This window comes from Lipophrys pholis (assembly GCF_963383615.2).
Source record: "Lipophrys pholis genome assembly, chromosome: 10".
NCBI lineage: Eukaryota > Metazoa > Chordata > Actinopteri > Blenniiformes > Blenniidae > Lipophrys > Lipophrys pholis.
In genome coordinates, this window is record NC_137640.1 from 23,101,749 (window position 1) to 23,126,590 (window position 24,842).

The 24,842-nt window shown below is 39.4% G+C and overlaps 2 protein-coding genes across 2 annotated transcripts; both read right to left on the reverse strand.

The window, feature by feature from the left end:
- Positions 1 to 4,230: 4,230 nt before the first annotated feature.
- On the reverse strand, positions 4,231 to 13,586 carry LOC308115312 (uncharacterized protein). Its single transcript, XM_080472756.1, has 9 exons — positions 13,238 to 13,586; positions 11,328 to 11,480; positions 11,019 to 11,124; positions 10,554 to 10,677; positions 7,791 to 10,196; positions 7,037 to 7,205; positions 6,218 to 6,380; positions 6,005 to 6,137; positions 4,231 to 5,777 (listed from the first exon to the last, which is right to left on the reverse strand). The coding sequence occupies exons 1-9, from the start codon at positions 13,300 to 13,302 to the stop codon at positions 5,611 to 5,613; spliced, it is 3,486 nt and encodes a 1,161-aa protein (XP_080328882.1). The 5' UTR covers positions 13,303 to 13,586; the 3' UTR covers positions 4,231 to 5,610.
- A 1,504-nt stretch (positions 13,587 to 15,090) lies between these two features.
- On the reverse strand, positions 15,091 to 24,465 carry LOC308116218 (alkaline phosphatase-like). Its single transcript, XM_080474265.1, has 11 exons — positions 24,339 to 24,465; positions 23,846 to 23,965; positions 21,159 to 21,274; positions 19,918 to 20,092; positions 18,771 to 18,943; positions 18,329 to 18,454; positions 18,115 to 18,184; positions 17,370 to 17,508; positions 16,740 to 16,930; positions 16,494 to 16,610; positions 15,091 to 15,638 (listed from the first exon to the last, which is right to left on the reverse strand). Exons 1-11 carry the CDS (start codon positions 24,412 to 24,414, stop codon positions 15,367 to 15,369), a joined length of 1,575 nt encoding a protein of 524 aa, XP_080330391.1. The 5' UTR covers positions 24,415 to 24,465; the 3' UTR covers positions 15,091 to 15,366.
- Positions 24,466 to 24,842: the final 377 nt, after the last annotated feature.

Consider the following 24,842-nt stretch of genomic DNA (forward strand, 5'->3'; position numbering starts at 1 on the left):
AGAAAAACCAGTTCTTCTGGTTTCTACTTTTGTCAGCGCTCCCCAAAGCATTTCAACTCAGTCACAATATGTTCAACATATGTGGTCCTAATCTGTGGCATCCTGTATCACATTCATCATAAATCCCACAGGGGGGATGTCCTCTACGGTCGCGGTGTCTCACTGCCGGCCACACAGCTGCTCCCACTGAACCCACCCTGGGTTATAGAGTTATAGTTATAGAGTGTAGCTCAAAAGAACTTTAAAGTGTCGCCACTAAAAAAGGGGAAAACATCAGCTCACTGCTCCTTAAATTCCCCGTTTCTCATTTTCTCTTTAATCCACCGCCTGTCTTCAGACGGACACATTCGCTCATTAATCAGGTCAGCGCTTCTCTGTGATCGGCGCCGTTTGCTTTGTCTTCCGTTGTGTTTCGCCTCAGGTCTTCCTACCGCATCCGCTTACCTAAAAATGATTTAGTGGTTAAATGTCAGAGCTGTCCACACCATTAAGGCCAGCATGTTTGAGGGAAGAGGGAAGGACACCCCCCCCTGTCTCGCACGCTCCCTCCTCCCTCCCTCTTGTCTCTTCTTATTCCTCTCACTCTTCCCCCTTCCTCTCCCAACTCAGCATCCTCATCACTGTCCAAACACAACACCGCCCTCTCTCAGTCCAGGCTCCTTCCAGGGCTGACGTGCAGACCCTGTCGTTCAGATTAGGGCCACATTGTCAGCTCGGGGTCTCTCTCTCTCTCTCTCTCTCTCTCTCTCTCTCTCTCTCTCTCTCTCTCTCTCTCTCTCTCCCTCTCTTCCCGCGGCCACATAAGACCTTATAAAGCTACATTCCTTCTCATCCACTTCTGTCAATTCCAACACTGTCACTCGAATCACTGCTGGGGAGAGTGAAGAGCAAGAACTGCTTTTTTTTTTTTTTTTTTTTTTTTTTTCGTCCAGACTTAGGAGACGTGTCATCATTTTTTAAATGAGGTGTTTTGATTTATTTTTAGAAGCAGGACTTTTCAGAGGACGGAAGAGATGCAAACCCCTGAACCTACAGAAATGGTGACTCTTGTAGGTGATGCTGCTTGATAGTAAAGGCGCAGAGGTGTTTTTATTTTTAACTCTGTGCTTACCGTGAGAAAAGTGTCTGGCAGGAGGTGAGAGAGCCACCGCACAATCTTAGTCACTCCTTATCCTCCCTTGCTAAACCGTTCCAGCACTGTTTTTATCGTCCCAACACATCTGAGTCACCGTCACAGTTTGCCATCACGTCATATCTAATTGCTGCAGCAGCCCAGTGGTATTTACATTTTTTGCTTCGTAAAAATGCTTTGCTCTTTTTTTTTTTTTCCTTTCCTCTGAAGATGAACAATGATTCAGCACTTTGTCATGAAAAGCCTAACAAGCAAGATGGTGGACAGTTTCTTTACCGGTATCAGTGTAGCGAAAGGGGGGTGTTTAGCCGCAGTGCCACATCATAGCAAGACAACGGATTGTATTGATCGGGGCGAGTCAACAGTTTCATAGCCTGTGTTTGCCCCCCCCCCCCCCCCCCCCCCACCCCACCCCCCCCACACACACACACACACACCTTGCATGAAGCCATTGATGCATGCTGGTGCCTCTCCAGAGGCCGCGCCACTGCGATGCAGTAAAGCGTATGACAGCTGGTGTATGGTAACTCCAACCTAGGTGTCGTGTTTAGTAAAGCCCACTATGACTCAGGAGTTTCAGGATGACTCTACGCGTCTAACCGCGAGCTGCAACACAATAAAATGTGTTTCTGCGAGCCGACACTTACTTTGATGTATAATGACCTCGTGTCATGGGAAGTGTATGCAGTACTTACACAAGCACCAAGAAGAGGTGAACCAAGTCAGGTTTTCCTTTTGTATTGTGTGTGAAGCAGTGTAGTGTCCATTTTAGCTTCTTTTTTTATGTACCAGAGACAAGCACTTGTTTGTCGTACACCTTCAGAAATAGTAACAAATGTAATCATCTTTTTTAAGGTGGAAAGTGGATTCACCACAATCAGTATGACACAGTGATTCGAAAAGTTGCCATCAACCAAGTTGAGCAAAAGACGCATGACCTTTTTCAGCGTCCTTCTAGTGTCAGAAGATCCTCTGTCCGCACAGAAGACATGCTCCTCTCGCATCTCCGAGCAGACTGTCATCCCCGGTCACCATCAGGTCTGTGCCTGCCCCAGTGAACATTCAACGCTGTCGGTGAGTTTGAGCTAATTTGAAAAAAAACCATCGACCGTTGACTGTACCCTGTGGCCAGGGCTCGTCACGTTAACATCTCAAAAAAGAAGACAAACACATGCAGAAAGTTGCACACGAGCACGGTCAGTGGCTCTTTGGGAAGAAAATGAAGAGCGCTTGTGTGTCATCTCTCCACACACACACAAAAAAAAAAAAAAAAGCTTCAAGCGTCCAAACCACAGCAAAGGTCACAATCAACATTCATTGCTGTCGGTGGGTTTAACTGTGTGGAAGAGCTCACTGAACGATGAATGCAACTGTGTCCCAGATTTCGCCTCGGCTGTCACAAGGAATAGCGTCACGATATGCTGATGATGGTGTTATTTATTTCCATGCATGTTTCACTACCCCCTCATCTACCGTCTACACAACAACAGCCACATGTGGGTGGTGTGACTTGACAGACACTTCAGATCGCATCCTGATCACACCGGCTGCAGTAGAGGGGTCCAAGTTCGGCTTCGGGGGCAGGAGAGAGGTTTGTGGAGTTGTGTGTGTGTGTGTGTGTGTGTGTGTGTGTGTGTGTGTGTGTGTGACCTTTGAAGAATAATACACAGATAGGCTGCTGCGCATTGTGGATTTTATAAATGATTCAGTGGTTTTAAATATTACATGAATAAAAACACATGACTGTCCTGAATATGAGTATTATACAAATGAATCCTAGCATTATTTGCCTAACTCTTTAAACTGTTGACTAGCCTTTTGAAGAAACTGCACAATGTGTCAAGTGTTACTTTTGAATCATGTTTTGTTTTCTCTGTTTGCTGTCAACTAATAAAAGAAGATATACCTTGAATAAATTGTGTTTATTCTTGACTGCTTCAACCTTGGCTCCTCATATGTTGACCTCGGCTCCATGATGTCCATAAGGTTGATCACATTTTTATTGCGAAGCTACAAAAGTGAATGTGAAAACACTCTTGTAAAATCTAGATTTAAATGTCGTCATGATTTGATTGTGGTGCTGATACGTAGCTTTAATGTGGAATAGCTGAGTTATACAATATTAAAATAATACAGTCATGTTTTCTTCATAGAATTCTTGTTTCATTCATCACTGGCTGAGTCGCTGACTATATTTATAAAATGCAGCCGGAAAAAACGAATGCAACCCCCCACTAGCTGCCATGAGAAGTCAGCTCAAATAAGCATCACACAGTTGTTTTTAGTCTCTCGCATGCCTGAATTCACATATACATCAGCTTACATAAGCATGTAATGTCACTACTTTGAATCTTTATTTAAAGCTTGCTGGCTTTCAAAATGTTTTATACTGAAGGTCTACTTCATATGGTGTGTGTGTACTTTCTTCATGTTTTGGATTTAAAGAAAAGAAACGACATTATTCAAGCCTTTGGTTTCTGCTGCATGAATTCATTGTAAGACCATTATTTAGAGTCTTACACCGTAAAATGTGCATTAATAAGCACTTACTTTGAATAGACGATAAAACGTATAGGGTCGCAAAGCTTCAAGTGTATACAAGCTGTGAATAGAGGACATTAGTAGTGTATTTCTTTCATATCAGGGTCATATTAAAGTAAATATTAACTGGTGAGAAACATATCATTTAACTCCTGCCTTAACACCTAAATTACATTATTTACAGGAACACGCTTTGTTCACGTTACAAATAGTTTTGTTGTTTATTTCAATCAAACAAAAATATCTGGATGTGCTGATGGACAAAATCTGGGAAAAAAAACATGTTTGTTTGTTTTTTCTTCTCTAAATGTAGTAAATTCATTCAATTGCATCAGGATATGCAAGCTCACATCACATAATTGTGTGACAGATAAACACCAAATATTAATTTCAGACAATCAGGAAATTCAGATTTTTAACTTTTGTCCACCAGAGGGAGACCAAAGAGTAGGACAGGAAACGAGTTCAGGGTTTTATCTTTTGTAATTTTCCCCCTTGTAGGTACATAGAAACACCGAAGGAGGGAAAAAAAGAAAATCAAACACTCAGCTCGTAGTTCGTATAACAAGGACTTGAAAGAACACTTTAATCAATGTATATCAAACATGATACACTTTAAAAATCAATGAAGAGCTTTTCAGAATCAACTACGAGACGAACATTTGTTGTGTAAAAACCTGAAGGCTGCCAGTGTTAACCCAATGACTAATAAAAGCACTTATTTTCACCAAACTAATAGCAGTTTTACACTGATACATGGCTATGTCGTATAAATCTCATACCTGAGGGTTCAAAAAATCTCTACAAACACGGTACATCTCTAAAAGTCATTTAAATCTGAATAATTTGAACAATGTCTTTTCATTTTCTTTGACAACCTGACAAAATTAAAAAGAGCACGACACCAAATGATAGTTGTGATCGTAAAGATTCAAACATCAGAGAGATTCATTTACTTGAGTTGCCATTGAATCAATTTTATTTTTTTTTTTTTGTTAATCATTACTGTGTTCAGACACCCCTTATGACTATCAAACACATTTAAAAAAAAAAAAAAGATACAACAATTCAATTAAGTTTAATCAGATTTTACAAACTATTACACAAACTATTACATTACTGTGCTTTAAGCAGTAGGCAACAGTGAGAGTGCAATTCTCGTATGTTCACCATAACTGTTTTAAACAGTCATCTGATTCACTACAAAAACTTTGAGAAATGTTTTGACGCGTTATGGTAAAAACTATTTTCTGTTCATTATTTGTATTGAATTCCTGAAATTGACTTCATAAAAAATTCACATTTCCTTATAGTTGATCTAGTTTTTACAGCTCAATTTTGTGTCATTATGTTCTTGCCTGATGATGCAGGGAAAAAAAAAAAAAGTGTGATAACAAATGCCTCTCCAATCAACGGAGAGCATATACTTGTAGAGCGATGAACTGATTTACCCAACAAAAACAACAACAAAAAAGACAAGCAAAATGATCTCAATGAACATTGGTTGAAAAAAACAAACAAAAAAAAAACCTCTTCCTTTCAATATTCATTGTTACTTTCTTTAATTCTTTATTTTTATTTATTTGTGTTTCTCTTATGTGAAGCGCCTTTGAGTTTACAAAGAAGCGCTATACACGTTTGATGGATTATTAATATTATTATCAAAAATAAACAATTGATCCCGATGTCCAATTACAAAGCTGAATTCATAAAAAAATGTAACCAATAAAGAAGCGTCACCGCTGGACAACTAAAGATTCATAAAAGCTGCCCAATCTATGTTCAGTTTTGACGGAAAGAAAATTGAATCTAATACGAGAAGAAGGAAAAAAAACCAAGCGAGCGTTCGGTTGGCTTCGCGTTACTATATTAGTGGTATGTTCCTTTCTGCGTGTTCCCATTTTGCCGTTCGTCACACGCCAGTCCTGCGGCAGTGTCTACTGTCTGATGTCTGCCGGTCTGAGCTGCCGCTCACCCTCTGCCAAGAAGATCTGCATGGCACGGTAAAGCAGATGGATGCCGAGCTCCCGCTTCCTCTTCGACTGCCAGTTGGACACGACGCCATAGAAATCCCCCCGCTTCTGATTGGTCAGCATCTTCAGCCCTGGGAACAAACGGGAGAATGACGCTGCCGACTGACGAGACGAGAGCGCGCAACCCATCTTTTCCAGCCTGAATAAGTTAGAACTAAATTTATGGACGCCGTTTACGACTCTCGCGTTGATATATGACATAAGATTCTGACGCAACGCAGTCGGCGATCACCAGTCCGTCCTGTGGATTACGTCACTGTTCATTACAGAGATGAAGCTTCACCCTGCTGGCACTCACCGACAGCCTCCACCATGCAGGCCTCTCTTGTGTAAGCCTCCACTGGAATGACGTTCTGGAAACAGTGGAGGGAGATGACGCCTTGCCCTGCCCTCCACACCTGAAGAATGTGCTGCACTTTAAGGCACAGTCTCTGTAACCGAGATTTAAAACAAAGGATCAGTATTACTGTGAATCAAACTTTCTTTTCATTTAGACCGAACGCTGCCTCACTTTGGCACTTTTGTCCCCTTTGTAGTACTCCAACGCCTCATACAGGTGACTGTAGGGGCGGGAACGTTTGCCTTTGCCAACATAAAATATAGCACTGATGAAAGTCTGGAAACACTCCTGAGGAGTCATGGTGTGACTGCGGAAGGGGAGGTTCTTTGTCACCCTGAAAGGAAAAGAAAAAGAACAACAACATTTAATTAGTTAATAGGAAAAACTTCTTCAGTTTGACCACAGAGTATAGTGTTGACACTGTCTTTTATTCTGACCCCTGAGGAATTTCCTTGCTCTAAAGTTTTCGGGGAGGTAAATTAAATAGTTAACCCATTGACAGTCCGAGACACAGAAATGCAAAAGATTTGTGTCATTTCACTTAAATTCTTAAATTGTTTTTTTTTTTGCATGTTGGACAAGACAAACTCGCAGCAACATTTGTTTGGTTTTGACAAATGATGATTCACATTAAATTCGTCCAATAAACGTAGTTAGGCACCTCACCACTAAGATTGAAAATAGATAAATCAATTAATTGATGTGGCCGCATTGCTGCATAAGGTCTTCATTCAAGCCCAGTATTCGTGACTTTTCAGCGAAAAATAAAAGCATCGTGAGCATGGCCTCTACAAGTATATCCAATAACATTTTCATTTGTTGCTTTATTACATTTTCATCCACCTGAAGAACTTTTCCTCATACAATTAAAAAAATAAATAAACTAATGTGAATGGTATTGTAAAATAAAAGCCTCACTCGGAAATTATTAAAATTCTAGCTGTTCATGTTCCCCTACCAGCAACAAAAACCACATGAGAGAACGAGCACCTTGGGTCGAGTAACAGGTAGTTAAAGCTGGACTTGATTATGCCTTCCCTCCACTTCCTGTTTTGGTCTGGTTGGTCGAACTGCAGGCACAGAGCTTGCTCATCAAACTGGCAGTCGGGCAGCTTGAAGGTTTGGAGGACCCGGCACAGCTCAGGACTGTAACCTAAATCTACAAAAATAAACACAAATTACGCATTGCACTAGTAACACTGCCGATGACTGCGCAGACAATATGTCGCCATCATATAGTCAAGTGCTCCACCAGCAAAAGCAGGAATCTTTAGACTGTGGTGGCGAGCTTGAGAATCAAAAAAGAGATTCTTTATGGAACTGATTTTCCTCACAATACTACACACATCAACTTTACATTAACAGTACGACCTGGATTATCCAGACAGTGTTGGATAACCTCAATAAACCAAAAATGTCTGGATTATAAAAATTATGGCAACACAGTGTGTTGTAAGTCAAAACTTGTTTTGTTGTTTTAATACTACATGTATAGCATGTCCAACAACAGTGTACAGATAATAAGTTTGTGCGTGAAACAATACAGTTTACCAGTGACCCTTATATTTATAGTATATATCAAATCTAGGCTTAAATTCGGTGCCACGTCTATAATATTGAAATATAAATAGCTTGAATCTTTAATTTTTAAAAAAAACTAAATAAATTTAAAAAAACGAATTTGATGTATTTTCTTCACACAAACATGCACAAGCACACTCCATTTCGGATCAAAGACTGTTACCTGTGTGTGGCGCGTCCAACTGCTTCTTGGGATGCTGCGAGTGGAGGTTTGACTCCACCAACAGGCGACACAGCCTCCGCATGTACGTGGGTCGCGTCCGGCTGCTGACGGGACCTGGACTCTCCCCAAACTCCACGAGCTTCATTCTGAGCTCTTTATCAGTGAGCCCTCTGGTTTGTGCTAAAATACGTTCCTGACATTTGTCGCTTTGCTCCACTTCCCGTTGTACCCGGTGGGGTTTCTGGTTCTCCTTTTCTGTACTGGTCTTTCTGTCGGTCTGTGAGGAGCGCCAGTCATAAAGAATAGTCTCCTCGCTGCTGGTGGTGCTCGTGGAGCTGAGGGAGGTGTCTGCGGTCGGGGGCACATGGGTCTCGATCAGTCTGTGGCCCTGTTCTCTGTCTGTGTAGAGGTACTCCACGGGTTCTTCTACGTCCGGAATGAGCGGGCGCCCTCCGGGGGTGTAAGACAAGTTCGCCAGGTGCTGTGGCCGCCGGCAGCCCGACAACCTGCTGACGCTGTACCTCGGAGTGCATCCGGTCCCAGGCGTGCAGGGGAGATCAGAGTCTTCCTGAGACCTCCTCGGCGAAAAATAGCTGGAGCTGGATGAAGATGGAGCCGAGTCTGACTGAGAGCTCCGGTCCTCTGTAATGTAAGCGTCTTCTGTTTTGCGGTCGTCTTGTTTACCCTGGTCAGGGTCGTCTATGACGTCTCCCTTTGTGGTTTTCTCGTCTGCACTTGTCAGATCGTCAGTTAGAAACCCGTTAGCCTCGGGTAACTCCCGGCGCTTCCCTTGGATTGCGAGAATGATCTCCGCGAGGTTTCTTTCATAAGCGTCAATAGAATTATCTTGGTTGTTTTCAAGTGCAATTGTGTCTGACAAAGTCTGTGTGCTGTCAGCGGAGTCTGTTATGCTCTTGGGGAGGATGAACGTGTCGGCCTGGCTATTACTAACACTAGAATCAGCGTCAAGTGTGCAGGACTGTGTGTCTGGGGGACGTCCAGGTGAAGGGTCTCTGCCTGCGCCGCTGGCTGAGCGGGCCGTTAGCTGTGGTGAGCTGTAAATGTCTTCCCTGATCTGAGACCTGGGGGTCTGGCGACATGTTCGAGCTGGCACGGGCAGGGTTTCGTCAAAAAGAGAAGATGTCAGGAGCCTCTCTTGGGTTCTGTTGGACGCCATAGAGCAGCGACTCAACCGCGAGCGTGTTCTTCCCGTCACAAAAGGACTGGGGGTGAAGGGAAGGCGACAGCTTTCTTCTAATGCTTGAAATGCATCGGACCTGGTGTCTGCTACTGGCCGATCAGGACCTCCTTCACTTGGAGTGCCTGCAACAGGAAAAGTAAAATCCTGCAAGCCATCAGTGGCTGGGCGCGGTACTTGAGAGAAGATCAGTTTGTCGGGTACAGCGGGTGAAGCCCAGACACTGTCAAGTCTTGAAATGATCTCAGGGGAGTGAGTCAGCCCACGCGTTGTCCATTCAGACTCAATAGAAATCAGACTTTTTTTGTCAGAGTCTGTTCCAGCTGAATTCTTCTCTCCCACAGGGAGTGATACTTTTCCGTGATGCCCCGGGGCACCCAAAGCGCTGGTGTAATGGTCGCTCTCACAGCTGCTATAATGACTGCTGCCACTGCCACTGCCACTGCCACTGCCACTGCCACTGCCACTACCACTACCACTGCTGCCAACAACGGACTGCGCTTGTTTCGGTGAGTTCACCTGACTTTCTTTCATATTTTCGCCCTGCTGTTCATCGTCACTCTCGCCGAGAGCAAAGCAACTCATCACGGTTTTTTCCAGGTCCCCCTCTCTGCTCTCACTGGTTTCCCTGGAGAAGACATAAACGTGATCCGGAGACGTGACGTCGATCCCCTGCTTGGGTAAAATAGTGGCCATGCGCTCTGAATCCAAGAAATCAGAGTACTCGGACATGTCAAAGGGTAAAGTGCTGGGGGACTGGACGGTGTCCCTAACAGGACGGTATTGAGGAGATTCTGGACTGAAAACGGGAAAGTATTCAGCTGCATCTCTGAAGCTCACACTTTTCTGACTTGCTCGCATGGAGAGAAATGCTGGAAGAGTGTCTCGTCTTGAGAGAGCGATGTCCTCGGTTGGAGCGGCATCTCTAGTTACGTCGTTAACTGTACATGGATCGATGTCTTTTAGAAGCGCCACTCCAGCAGCGGATTCCACTGCAGACATACGGGTGCTGGAAAGTATGGAGTGTCCATTATATGACGCCTCTCTGCAGCTTGGCCGCCCATTGATGGTTGACAGGTTAAATAGTGAAGAGCGCCTCGTGCTGCTCATTGGGGCTTCACCAAGCTCACTTATTCTCGATGAACGGAAACTAAAGTTACTGTCCGATTCAGGGTAGCTGGACGTGTCGGTCTGGTCTGACAAGACAGCTGTGGGGAAAGAAAAGGGGAGGGGCTTATAAATTTGTATTTGTATTTTATTTACTCCATTCAACACGATTCAAATAAAGGTAGCAGCAGAAAATCAACTTTTCCCAGATCAAAACTGCAGCTGTTTCTGATATAAGCTTTTAAAACAGGCAGCTTTCTACAGGTAAAATATAAATGGTAATATAGAAGTGAAATAGGTACTGATGGTGGATGCTGTCTAACGTCTTATTCTTATTTTAGTTCTGAACTTTGTATCACACACATACAATCAATAAAACCACTAAATCTTCATGTTAAATTGTGTTTGATAAATGATGCACAATTGAATGAAGAAACAATTCAAAAGCAGCATCTTACAGTACTGGAACTGAGGCAAGTCGTCTTCCTCTGGGTCCATTGAACTGGCTTGGTACTCCTGAAGAAGACGAGCACATTTCCGATTCTCCTGTTGCTCTGCCAGCTGGCTTGGTGTGTTACCCTCCTGCGTGTAACAACAAAAGTAAACAAAGAGAAAATTGCATGTAGTCAAATGTTAAATATTAGTAAAACTTGTATTCTATCAGTATGGAATTCAATTTAGCGCAATATGAGAAGACTGTTAACAAAATAGTATGTTTCATTGTAATAATAATAATAATAATAATAATAATAATAATAACAATCCACCAAACTTGCAGAGCACTATTTGTGAACTCAAGGTTGCTTCACATAAATAAGGAAAAATAAAGAAATAAAGCATTGTGACGTCATTGTTGATGTCCCACCCAGCTCTCTAAACATACAAAATAGGTGATAGCTACTAAAACTAACAGAAATTCTTACATTGTCTTGAATATTTGGGTCTCCTCCGTTCACCAATAGCATCTTGAGAGTTTGATAACATCCCCACAGTGCAGCCACATGAAGAGGAGTCAGACCCTCTGCTGACCTGGGAAGGAAAATCACAAAGGTACTGTGACCAATAGTGCCCCGAGGATTTGGGTAAAACCAGGTCAATATATAGCTCATATCTACATTTTGCTAACAATAAAGTTTAAAACATTATACATAATATCTTTATATAAACAAATGTGCTATTTTTTTCATTTCCTATGCTGACATCAAATGAATGTCCTGTGTCAACATTTGTACCTGACATTAGGGTCCGCTCCGTGTTGCAGCATTATCTTTAAGCAGCTTGTGCTCTTCTCAGTTTCTCTGCCCACTGCCAAGTGTATGGCAGCCACTCCTCTGCTGCTCACCAGGTCCGGCCTGGCCCCTTGAGAAAGAAGCAGCTGCACCGATCTGTCAAGACCAGACCGAATCTCTTACATTATGACCTTCAAATGAGGGTATGATCACGAGCACAGACGTACTAAGATAATACTGTTACCAATAACGATACAACGATAATTATCAGTATGGTGATTAGCGATTGAGCGGTGGTCTCCCAATCGGAAGGTTGCAGGTTCGATTTCCATCTCTGCCTGCCTACATGCCTTGGGCAAGACACTGAACCCCAAACTGCCCCCATTGGGGTGACAGCGCCTTGCACGGCTGTAGCCTCCACTGGTGTGTGAATGTGTGTGTGAGTGGGTGAATGTGATGAGCGATGTAAAATGCTTTGGGGCTGCTGTCAGCGAAAAGGCACGATATAAGTCAGTCCATATTATCATAGAGTTCAATACTGAAATCTTTTGCGATAACTTTTCTGAACTATATAATGCACTGGGAACTGTCACCAACGCACAGTTACAGGACATAAGTCCAACCGTAAGTACAGTCAGCTTGTTAACACAAGGCGTTTGATAAAAGCCATTATTTGTGCAGTTTTCTTTCTGTAAATCTTTTATCTACGTTTGAACAATAATGTACTTTCTTTTTGCGTTGAGTTTTTGTTCTGGAAAATCTTTTGACTGATGCAGCGACAATAAATGTTTTTTTAGTCATGCATTTCTTTTGTTGTGATTACAAAACGAGTGATGTTATTTTGATGAGTCAGAGAAAGAGGTAACATGTTACATTCATCTTTACTCACTACACCTTTGCCTTTCTTTACCTCATAATGTGTATAAACTATCAAAATTGTTAGCGTCTATTAGAAAGAACATTGGTTGTTTTTACTAATACAACCGATGTTGTATTATCAGTATCGGTTGGGAAATAAAGTTATTGCGCATCTCTAAATACAACCATTTCTAGATGCACACAAAGACTATTAATTTCAATTGTTGACTGAGTACTTACTGTATAACAGTAATGGGCTTTTTTGCAAATTTTGTAAGGCGACCTTGATATTCCGAAAGATCTGTAAAGTTCAGTATTTACTATTTGTTTATGTTATTGCATTTCTACTTTGTGTTAAGACGGCTTATGTCAACTTCACCAGCATTACCAGTACTTGTATGGGGGTTTCAACTATCCGAGTTGTTGACACACGTGAAAGATTGTCTTTGTAATACTGCAAAACCTATGAAGCATATGAACATGATGTGAGGATGTGTTAAATGTATACACAATTGTACACAATTTGAATGTGACAACAAACATATAGAAGCTTAGTGAGGGGGGACGAAATAACAAAGATGCATTTTAAGTTCAACAGAATTTATTTATATTTATGTATGGGGGGATAAACATCAATACCAGATTAAAGCATATTAGAGATTATTCTATATCAGAGCAGGTTTATTTATTTACTGCATGATTATTATCAGTGGTTCTTACACGATTTTTACTTGATACTTTATATTCTCTATAGATAAAGTTAAGTACACTTTAGTGAGAAGAACTACAAAGAGGAAATGTATTTTTGATAGATTTGAAGCAGATGATTAAAAATGACTGACTGAACAATAATATTGTAGTTTGCTGGTCTTTGATCATTTTGCAAAAAGGTGTGTGGATCATGCGAGATACATGTAACCATGATATTATTATTTATATATTTTGCATGTTTATTATTCCTACATAAGGAGATAGTCTGTCGTGTCCATGTTTACAGTCTTAGCTTAGCTCTCGTATCGGGGGCATGTCCCGGAGAAAAGAGGTTAAAACCTCACCTGGGCTCTCCAACCTTCACCGCTTTACACAGCTCATTTTCCAGCCTCCTCGAGTTTCGATCCATTGCTGAGGATTGTTTTATGAGTCTAAATCTCAATCAATCTCACGATAATCCGAGCAGCGAAACAGAGTCTGGCTCATTTTCAGAAATTAGCAATCGAAGCTAACAGCGACTAAATAAAAACATCCTTAAACACACAATTATGTGCGCGATAGACTGCGTTACTTGATAACCAATACATAGGGGTTGCTGCCTTTAGTTCTGCTGTTTATATACTTAAAGATGAACACATTTCATCGCTGGAGCGCATTTACGTCTTCATTGTTTATCGGATTAAATTTCCCTCCGAGGATGTACACGCGACAGACACCGGAAGTCCCGCCTCTGCCCGGCTCTGATTGGACAACCTTCCATCAATCAATACATGGACCACAATAAAGTGTCTACTTTTGGTTGTTTTTTTATGTGGCTGTCGTTTATATTAGAAAGAGGTGTCGTTTGACTTGTTTCTAATTTTTTCGATATAAAGCCTTCACTTTTCTGCTGAAACTGTTGGCTTATTTAATTCTATTTCCTCACAATTGTAAAGCTTAATTTTAAGTTCTTAACCATTTATTCTCCTATTTTATTTGCCTTTTTGTCTTTTTAATATGCTTTTATTTTCTTAATATCTTAGTTCATTTAAATGATTTTAATGTAATTTTATGTATTTCTTTGCCTTTGTGAAGCAATTTTGAATTGTGTTGTGTATGAATGGTACCATACAACTAAACTTGCTTTGCCTTGGCTTCACTGATTGTCACAGCATAGTTTATTTACATCGTTTTATATGCATTATTATGTATTTTTGAATTTCATTGGGAACAGCAAAAATCTATATATATTAAGAAAAAAAAAACCCTATTTGAAGTGGCAAAAAAAAAAAAAAAAACGTTGTCAAAGCGTTGTCACCTTTACATTTTTAATGTAAAGTTTGGAAGAAACATAAGTGAATCTGCAGTTCCATTTCTAACCAAGAACCAGGCCAAGATGTGCAATGGTAATTGAATTTGTTAGGTCACTTCTAAATCACACAGGGAGCTGGTGGAGAAAGGTGAGATATGCAGTGATGAAGGCGTTTGTGTCAAATGATGGACTTAAATATCTCACTTCTTATCTGTAAAGCTTTGAATGGTCTCAGGCCTATGTACATCTAAGAAACATCCAGACCAATGAGGTCCTCAGGAAGGGGTTTGATAAGGGTTCCCAAAGTCAGAAGCAAACAGGGTGAAGTAGCTTTTAGTTCCTGCGCTCCTCACCTGTGAAACAAACTTCCTGGACACCTGAGGACTGCTAACACACTTACAGTCCTTAAAACACTATTATTTGCTCGGGCTTTCCAATAAACAATATATTTTAGTTATTCTTAATAAAACTTTTATTTTATGTATTGTCGTTTTTATGTTTCCCTTTGTTTTAGTGTATTTTATCATCACTTAAGATACTTAATCGCCCTGTTTCTTTGTATTTACGTATTTCCTTGTAAAGCACTGTGGATTGCCTTGTGTCTGAATGATGTTATGCAAATACGTTTACCTTGCCTTGGCTTGATGATCCATCAAAATCAAGATAAACCAGGATGCTGCAGTGCCCACAGAGCTACACACGATGACTTTGTTCATTGTAGTAGAGGTTTATGAAGGAAAATGAATTTTACCTCTTTATCCATCCACCCATCCATCCATCCACCCATCCATCCATCTATCCATCCACAATGAGGGGAATGATGACGATTTCTGAAAGTGTTGTGAAATTAGCCACCTCTGTTTCTAAATCACAGATCATCTTGTAAAACATTAAGAACATTTTGTTATCAGGAAGTTTGGTTTATTTATTCAAAAAAGTTCAATATAATACATGATCACAACCATATTTTACGGACATTAATTCAACATACGTTTACAAGTCATGGGTTTCGGTAGCAAAGAAGTTACTGTGTTTCAAAACAAGTAATCTGAACAAGTTGAAATAATTTGAATGGATCAAATTTCACACACCATAGAGCACAGTATAGTTTATTTTCAACCAAAACAGTTTTGATGGTAGTGATTTTGAGATCAAGACAAGTTTATTTTGAAGTGTGTTATCTCAGACGGAGCGGAGGACAAGAAGAAGGAGACTCATCAGAAGCACGAATACACTTGGGTGTGATGCCGCAGCTTGGTTGTATGGGCTGAGGCTGCATTTGTGGTAGGGCTCTATGCAGGCGGCATAAGCCAAGACATGTGCAATATAGTTCTGCTCCTGCACGCCGTGGAAAAGGTGTGACATGGGGCCTTTAGCAAAGATTGCAACGTCATCTATGCCGTGGGTTTCTGATTCAAGAGGGACAGCAGCCTGCTGTTGGTACGTTTTGTTCGCTGAAGTAAAAAGAAACACAAACAAAAACAAAATGCAATTAAAACTGTTATAACATATATAAGGGTTGTAAATGTTGTAACCTTTATTGTGAATGTGTGTCATGGGTGTATTATTATCTGTGGTTAGTCACTAGTCACATTTTCTATTTAAAACAGACCAGTGGTTCTCAGTTGGGCCCGTCTTTGGGGGCACCAGAGATTAAAAGGGTTTTTCTGCTATGAAGTTGCACATTTTAAATAACAGAGGAATTAGGGATAATCGTCGAGAACTCCATGTTTTTGGACAGACTGGATAATATAGTTAGTTATCTTATAATGAAAAACATCCTTACTCTCCGTGGATAATTTTAAACATATCCAAAACGATAATATTCCAATCTTATCCTTAATACATTTATTGTATAGTTGCCATTTGTAAGTTTATATGATAAGGGATCTGTCTGAACACAATCTCCTCAAAAGTTGTTCCTGAGCATGTATTATTTCTCAGTGCTTGATTTGATTTAATCAAGCATTAGGAATTAAGGGTATTACATCCTATTTATTTATTTATTTATTTATTTATTTGCTGCTGTGATTTATGTTGACATCCCTTTGTTTATTAGTTTAATTTAATGATATTAATGAGGTCTTTGCTTCAACTTGGCTTGTTGACTTGTGATTGAAGACATTTTCAAAAACACAGCACAGTCATTGTAGATAAACAATGTTCTTTAAGGTTGTGCTGTATATCCAAGAAGCGCGACCAGTCAAGCACCACTCAGTGTCGGTGCGGTTAGGATACTGATATACACCACAAGATGGAGCAAATTCTTCACTTTGTCTGCCTCAGAGGACGAGCCAATCTGCACTTACATGTGACCGAATTATTCACATCAGGTCTTATTCCATCCACAATCTGGTATCCTGGTCCATTCCCATACACAGCTGTAGTGAAGTGCTTCTTGTCCTGTGCCAGTTCACGAGACACTCCTGTAAAATCACAGTAGCAATTTACCAGGTGGCAGGTGATCCTCACCCCCACTTTGATTCCAAAAACCTCTTTCAGAAAAGCTTGCATGACTCTATTTGGAAGTGTATTTTATAAAAAAATTTTTTTACCAAAAACCGAGTTTCCTCTGGATGAATATCCTCCAAAAGCAAACACGTGAGAGTGGTCAGCTGTGACCACAGTCAGGGTGTCCAGCTCACTGGTCAGTTCAGCTGCCCGTCCAATTGCATTGTCAAACTCCACAGTCTCATGAAGAGCTTTTTTAGCCATTCCTCCATGATGGGCATGGTCAATTCTCCCCCTTAGAATAAACAAAAGGTAAGCACGGATGATTACACGTCTCTTGAACGTCACTACAACATAGGGCTAACTGTACTTTAGCTGAATCAACAATATTTTCATCGAACGGAACAATGATATTGATTAGACATTAACAACAAAATTCAGTTTTCCTGTGAATGTATTGGAAAAAAAGCTATACAGTTCATATGAAATAAGAACAAGCTATAACAACTCGGAACTGTGATTAACTGTAAAAGCTGGTATTTGCAAGTAATGGTTTTCAAAAAATCATATGTGTACATTTATTGGTCAGAGAAGAGGGTTATATATAAATATTCACCCCGCAATCAAACTTTAATGAGGTGTATGTTGAAGGTGAAGTGAGGATAGCGCGACAACATGAATGCCAGTTTGTAATTGTTTGCGGCACGAAACAGGCAGAAAGAAAAAGGAAACACTTATCTTCCACAAAGAGGAAGAATCCATTGGGGTTCTTGCTCAGAATCCTAATTGCTTTTTCTGTCATCTCCGAAAGGGAAGGGTCCATTGATGGATCACGGTCGAGCTCATAACGGCAGTCTTTGGGTTCAAACAGACCTGAAGGCGGGAAGAAAGCACATGTTATAGCTTTCAAATTGAAAAAAAAATACAAACCCATTTAAAATGTTTAATTTGCTATACTTGAATTCATGTTAAACAGCAAAATTATTAAAAGCCATCTTAACTGAGACCCTTTATACAATTATTTAGACAATGAAGCACATTTAATGTCACCAGATTAACCAGATTAAGGGTTATTGTGCTCATTTTCATACTCTTCTTTAGAGTAAAAGAAAAATACATTTGTAAAAATCAACTTGTGGTCTGGAAAGCCACATTGACTTGCACCCTCAAAAGAATTACAATCAAATGACATATTCGCATGTTCAAAGTGAGGCTTCTTCAACCAAAAGTGATTTAATGACCCATTTTGTTTAGACGTACCGGCTGTGTGTACTTAGGCCTGCATTGTTTAGTCTTTGAGACAAGTATATACCACTGCGAGAATCAACCAGACTGCCACATTTCACTCTGGATAATATTTCTCTATTGACTAAAAAGGCCACAAATGCCTCATTTAAACTGTAAGGCGCTGTACTGAATGCATGATCCTGGTTTTCTATGACAAAACAAATAACAGGTGAACAAGTGTACTCTTCTTACCCATAAGAAAGTCAGTATTTGCAGGATTGACAGCATCAAATTCTGCTTTGTTCCAAACATATTTAGCATTCTGCCACAGGGAACAACAACAAACACATGGCATGACCTTCATGAAATGAAATCATTTATGAAATCTGTCTCAAAGTACAACAACATAGAGCGTTAAAGTTGATTGCACATGATTGTACATTTATTTCCGTCAAACGTTGATCACCTTTTTGTCCTTCGTCCACTCCAAAATAAGATTCCGTCCATCAAAGCGGCCTCCTTTGTCAGTGGGATACTCTGGATCCTGCAGGGTGTTGTTATACATGTACTGACGACCTCCACCAAGGATGACCTGTACTCAGAGATAGGACAAGCTTTTATATTCTGTATTCACACATGATAAGGTTTTTAGCAGATTCTCCATATCATTGTGTTGTCCCCACTATGTCTCTATCCTGCCCCCTGATTTCTTCTTTCGCCCTCCTTCCCCAAACAATGAAGAATTTGTTCTATCACTTAGAGGAGTAGTAGTGAGGGAGAAGTAAATCAGCAAATCTAAACTAATCTTTTGTCCCAAAGATGTTACCGGTTGTCCAGGAGATATATTTACAATTTTTGGGTGTTTCTCACAACAACAACAAAAAAAATATCTTCACATCAAGGCTTACATTTATCTCTGTGTTGTAAACCAGCTGATGAGCGATGTCCCGGCAGCCATTTTGAACAGCCTCATCAGAGAGATCAGAGTCACTGTACCAGCCCCGGTTGGCAGTGTGAGCATAGGCTGCTGCAGGGGAAGCGTGTTGCACTCTGGTTGTCGTGACAATCCCAACTGATTTTCCTTGAAACGCACAAGATTGTTGTAAAGTCAAAATCGTTAGTTTTGGGATCATTTGGATTCAATATCATCTGATGGTACTGTTTAGCCTGAAAACGTCATACAAAAGAAAACATTGTGAGGACCAGTTCAGGTGGACATAGGCCTGCGTTTTGTCTTCTTTAATATGTTTATGTACCAAACAGTGAACAAAAAATGTTTTATAGAAGAAGAAAAAAAGCACATTTTTGGCTTCATGTACTTTTAAATCATTATTATGAGCCATAAAACATATTTATGGTAGAAAAGAAAAGAAAAGAAAAGGAAAGAAAAGAAAAGAAAAGAAAAGAAAAGTCAGCCCAAAAGCAGCTTTCTAACTGTGTACAATATCTGTTATATAAGCAATAGAACCCTAATAAGGTGTGCTCAAGTAGAAGTACTCTTCCATTGCCTAAATTGTTCTCAATAATAAATAACATACACGCTAAAGCAAATGTACAAACTGTGTTAAATTGCATTACCAGTAGCAGGCACTCAACTCCATTTCCCTAACAAATGGTTGTATCAGGGTGTATAAAAATTTACATAGTCACAGTTGGTTTTGCAAACAAAAAAAAATGTAGATACTAAACAGACAATTTCTGTTAAAACATATAAGCTCACTGACTATTAGAAATGCAGATCAAAAAGGTTTTCAGATTAATTCAAATTGTGGTCATACTCAGTAGCAACTTAGCATCCGAATATCCGATGATATTACGTATTTACCTTTGCCAACAAAAGTTGGGCGACGGCTATGTTTTTGGGTCCGTGTGTTTATTTATTCTTGGTTTGTATGTATGTAATTTACCAACTTTTTGCACGATTTGTGTTCCTGAATGGCATGAAATGTTCAGAAATGATTTGTCGTCATCTCAGGACCAATCGATGAGATTTCGGGCGTTGGCGAAGGTACGCCCTCTACCGAGTGCCCGTTCTCGTTTCAATATTGAGCTTACCTGCTTTTTTGGCACGGTGCAGAACTGATGTGACTTCGTTACCGTCGGTCAAACTACAGTTGTACCTTGGGGTGGCGGCTGTGACGCCCAAGGTACCGTAGTTGGCTTTCACGCCACACAGGTAAGCTGTGGCTGTGCCAGCACTGTCTGGCATCTGCTCGTCCACATTGTATGTCTGCAGGGACATTTCAACATTAAAATCAAGACGTGTCATTTCAACTATTCTACAAACAGAAGTTGCAAAAGGAACTCTGATCAGTCACTGGTAGCAAATTTACTTGTGACTTTGAAAAGAAAACTTTCTTCATTGGTGACAGTAAAAAGAAAAGTATATCTTGTATTTCTTTTGGTTTTCGCCTTAGTAATTTGCACACATCTTTTATTCTAGTGATGCACATTAGATGTAAATAGAATTTGCTCTATTATCAGGACTTTAGCATTTATCCAACGATAACCATTTTTGACTACAAGAAACAGAAAGAGAACCACTTAACTGGAGCTCTCCTGTTCCTGTCTTTGACTGAAGTGATGGGTTATATTGTAAAGTTTAATTAGAACTGTATTACTAATTTCATAATGGTGCTCAAATACTAATTTAGTACGTCTAAAAGTAGTGGCGTCATCGCGACATGTAACTTTATCATGCATTGTTTACAAGCCAACATGTTTGGACAATGTTGGATTCGACTCAGGTTTATAGTCAAAACGTGTTTGTTTTTGCTTCTTCTTATGAGGATTCCAGTTATGAATGTTTCCCCAGTACTTCTACACCTACATGGATTTCACATGGAAGCACCGATATGAAACTAAAAATGTTGTGCTCACCTCGATGTAGCACACAGGTGAGTTGATCTTGTTCGATGTCCACTGCCATATTCTGAATGGATATAATCTCTATAGTATCACAAACAGCCTCAGCTTCCTCAGCTTTTGTTATAATCTGCGGAGTATGTCCTATGTTATAAGCTTGGACTAAAAAGCACATCCAACGAATGCTCAAGTCCTGTATGTAGGTAGAAGAGTCATAAAACTGCTCCAGTCCACGAGATCAAACAACAGTTGAAAAAGCACCATTACCTGACGCTCCTGCCGATAACATTGTGTGAACTGACGTTACCATAATGGTGGGTCCATATATCCTAATGATCTCCTAAAAGTGTCGAAAGGGTTTCATTTGTCAAAGAGAAATTTCCCCGAAGCAATTAACGCCAGTCTGTTTATGGGCGACGATGTTGACTGACCTTGGACAGTGCCACGTGAGGAAAGGTATCCATAAACAGATTGGTCTCCTCCCCGGACTGTCCTGCCAACTGACCTTTGAGAATTCGAGCAGCAGTCACTGTTGGTATCCCCATACCTGAAAGCAGGCAGAAACACAGCTCAAACTGAAGTAAAATTAAATGACATTTAATAAAATAAAATAAAATAAAATAAAATAAAATAAAATAAAATAAAATAAAATAAAATAAAATAAAATAAAATAAAATAAAATAAAATAAAATACAATTAAATTAAATTAAATTAAATTAAATTAAATTAAATTAAATTAGATTAAATTAAATTAAATTAAATTAAATTAAATTAAATTAAATTAAATTAAAACATTGTATATTGTCAGTGCAAGTTTATTTTCACAATATCATTCAGACACAAGGCAAAGAGAAAGTGGTGTACAGAAACTTGGAAATACGTTAAAATTGAACAACAAAAAGGAGACTTTAAAAACCTAAAAGCAAGGGTTTAAACCAGAAACTGCAACTAAAATGTGAACATACAGCAAACAATACAGTATATATATATCGGTGTAGATGATCCTAATATCAAGTTAAACATTTACTTCAGAAGTGCGCTACATAAATAGTAATGTTTTAAGTCCTGATTTGAATGGCTTGAAAGTTTCAGCTAATTTCAAATCATTCAGAAAGTTTGTTCGAAAGATGCAGAACAAAGAGGAGGTTGATCAATGGCTCTTCTAATCATATGATTATTACATAACGTAACAATCACATATTGCAGCACACATACAGCAATGTTTACACTTTTGTGACAGTATAATTGTAATTGTTGTTTTAAGATAAAAAAGAATATTTAATTTCAACTCTAAGTGTCAGGTATTGTCACGTCTCTGAACAAAAAGTCTTCATAATAAACTTTCGTATCAACTTGATTTCTCTCCGTGCCTTGAAGGAGATAAAACATTAGATCATAACAACACTATCTCTCTGATTGCAAAGTTTGATTTGGAGTAATTGTGGTTGTTAAACGATGACAATCTCAAACCTAAAAGTGAAGTGCATCGTTTTCTGGTTAAAATCCACTCAAATACTTTCTAGAAATTGTTTATTTTGAGCGAAGCAAGTAGCTTTGGTTACTTGGTGTGATACAGTTGAACAGAGAACAGGAACGTTGTGTTTGTCTTCATAAGCGCCATACTTGTAGGGTTAAATTCAAGAATTTCCTTCTGGTATTAATAAAATTGATCAATTCTATTCTATTCTATTCTATTCTATTCTATTCTATTCTATTCTATTCTATTCCAATAAATCTTGCAGATCAATCGCAAACGCTGATAAAATCTCATGAGTGCTGCAATCAGCATGAGTCATGCATGTAGGAGTGGCGGCGGCCGTGAACATGAGTGGAGATCTTGAATTATGAGGTAGTTATAAATTCATTAACTGACTAGGTTTCATGATTTTAAGTCATATCATGAAAAGTCACCTTATCTTTTAGGTCATCTGGACCATCAGCAACACGTTCGATTATTGTTTACTGAATTGTGATCAAGTCAGGTCACTTGGCTTCTTTTTTTTTTTATTCTTTTGCAATAATAAAAGTCTGTTACCTATATATATATATATATGAGGTAACAGACTTTTATTATTGCAAAAGAATAAAAAAAAAATAAAAAAATATATATATATATATATATACACATCTTATATTCAAAGATGTTGGAACATGCATCAAGACCTTCTTGGGTGTTTTGCAGTGTTGTCAAGTCCACTTATTATGAGAGAACTCAAGCTTGTTTTTATGTGAACATCCGCCGTGTTTTGTGGGGGTGGGTCAAAATGTGTTTGCTTCTTTGGGCTTGTTCTCATCTCCACATTTTTTTAAAACACACGTGCAACCATTTTTTTTTTAATTGACAAATGTCAGAGCTACAATGGGCAAAATATGGAAAAAAACATTTTTTTGCACCATTTCGATTTTGCTGGGACGTTTTTCATGCACTGATTTGTTTTATCAGTCCAGGAGAGACTTTTTTTCCTCTTTTTTTTTTCCGCTCTTTTAGCAGATTATTTATTTGTAATTATGGAATCGCCTTCTGTTTGAAGTCACAGAAGTAAAATGAAATGTAAGATGCATAAAAACAGCAATGAAGTTCTATTATTGGGTTTATTTTGGATATAGTCCATTAGCAAAGATTTACATTGTGGCTGTTTTAATACTATAAATACTGTATATATAGTTGAAGTTTATTGGTTTAACACCCTCAGCACAGTCAGTCTTCATTTCTAGATTCATATTTTTCATTTATTCCCTTTTTTAAAATTACATTACCAAAGACAGTTTTGTTTTTATAGAAGACTGTTTGCTTCTTTTCCTCGTGAGATCTGGAAACACCGGTGTTCAGATTAGTTAAAGTTGCATAAAAAATGGCTGCACATGCAGAGTAAATTGCCTGTTAGCCTTATAGCTTGTTTGGCTCTTATTTTACGCTCTAAGTAGATCATCAGATGTCCCCGTTAATCTCCCAGCCTTAAACAAACATTGCATTTCCCTTTCGGATGCAATCGTAACACAACGACGAACTAAACGCCCCGTTTCAGGCTCCGTTGGCTTTTTTTCTGAGTCGAGGAGAAAGACTCAACATTTTAAAGAAACCTCTTGGATAATTGTGGGATTAATTCGTCCGACTTACCGTCCCCCAAAAAGAGGATCATGTTTTTGGCGAGGTGGATGCTCCGTTGCACACTCATGGCGTTGTGGAGAGACTGTTTGGCTTTGTTGTTCCAGTAGCTCGCGTGAAGCTCGTCCTCCACTAGCAATGACAGAAACAAGATTATCGTACTATGCAGATGATGTTGTCACTTTCTTAAAAAAAAAAAAAAAAAAAAGGTGGATATTTAACTTTTCCTACAGCACGATGTGGCGCTTGAAGTAAAAGTCTAAAGCATTAGCATTTCTTTTTACACAACAGTTTGTCAGTTCATTAACAGGATAGCAGCATCACCATCTCACTCTATTTTCTAATTTGATGTAGGAATTGAGCAACTGAGCTTGACATTAACTCAAAAGTCTGCATAAATATATATATATATATAATATATATATATATATATATATATATATATATATTTTTTTTTTTTTTTCATGCAGATAGTGAGCAGCTGCTATATGTGATAGGTACTTACCTGGAACACACAAAATCCATTGGACTGATATCAAAACCAGTAATCCAGTAAAAGTGAAATACTTTTTGTTGGCCATGTTTCGAACTGCATCTAGGTTTAGCGAAGCCGACTACAATAGCTCTTATCTAGTCGGTGAGGACCTTTTATAGCTGTAGCTAAGGAGCAAAGGGCAGATGGAGCCTCACATTGCACGCACAAGGTTAGATACTGATTACACAAAGAGCGTAGAACCGCACACCGCGTTTTACCAATAGCCGTCTAATTTCTCTCTTTGTCTTTTATGCCTCTGAGGACAAGTACACAGGCCTAAATAACCAGCAATGTAGGAACATTTTGAGAGTATCATCCATTAGCCGTGGTTAGCCGCTGACTAAAACTTGTGTTTAGGTTACATATTATCACTCAGAACATTTCTTTTTAAAATCACCACATGCACAGTTTGCACACATGTTTGGGGCGCAACGATGTGTGACCCATATATGTATGTTTCTTTCATAGATTGAC

What these genes read in the sequence shown, in the direction of transcription:
- LOC308115312 (XM_080472756.1), bottom strand. Translation starts at nt 13,302, where the DNA reads ATGGATCGAAACTCGAGGAGGCTGGAAAATGAGCTGTGTAAAGCGGTG. An exon ending in GTGAAGGTTGGAGAGCCCAG is followed by an intron (nt 11,481 to 13,237) that starts GTGAGGTTTTAA and finishes TGGTCTTGACAG; the next exon opens with ATCGGTGCAGCTGCTTCTTT. An exon ending in GGAGCGGACCCTAATGTCAG is followed by an intron (nt 11,125 to 11,327) that starts GTACAAATGTTG and finishes TTTCCTTCCCAG; the next exon opens with GTCAGCAGAGGGTCTGACTC.
- LOC308116218 (XM_080474265.1), bottom strand. Translation starts at nt 24,414, where the DNA reads ATGGCCAACAAAAAGTATTTCACTTTTACTGGATTACTGGTTTTGATA. An exon ending in GATCCTCTTTTTGGGGGACG is followed by an intron (nt 21,275 to 23,845) that starts GTAAGTCGGACG and finishes GCCTGCTTTCAG; the next exon opens with GTATGGGGATACCAACAGTG. An exon ending in TGTGAATAATTCGGTCACAT is followed by an intron (nt 15,639 to 16,493) that starts GTAAGTGCAGAT and finishes TTTTTACTTCAG; the next exon opens with CGAACAAAACGTACCAACAG.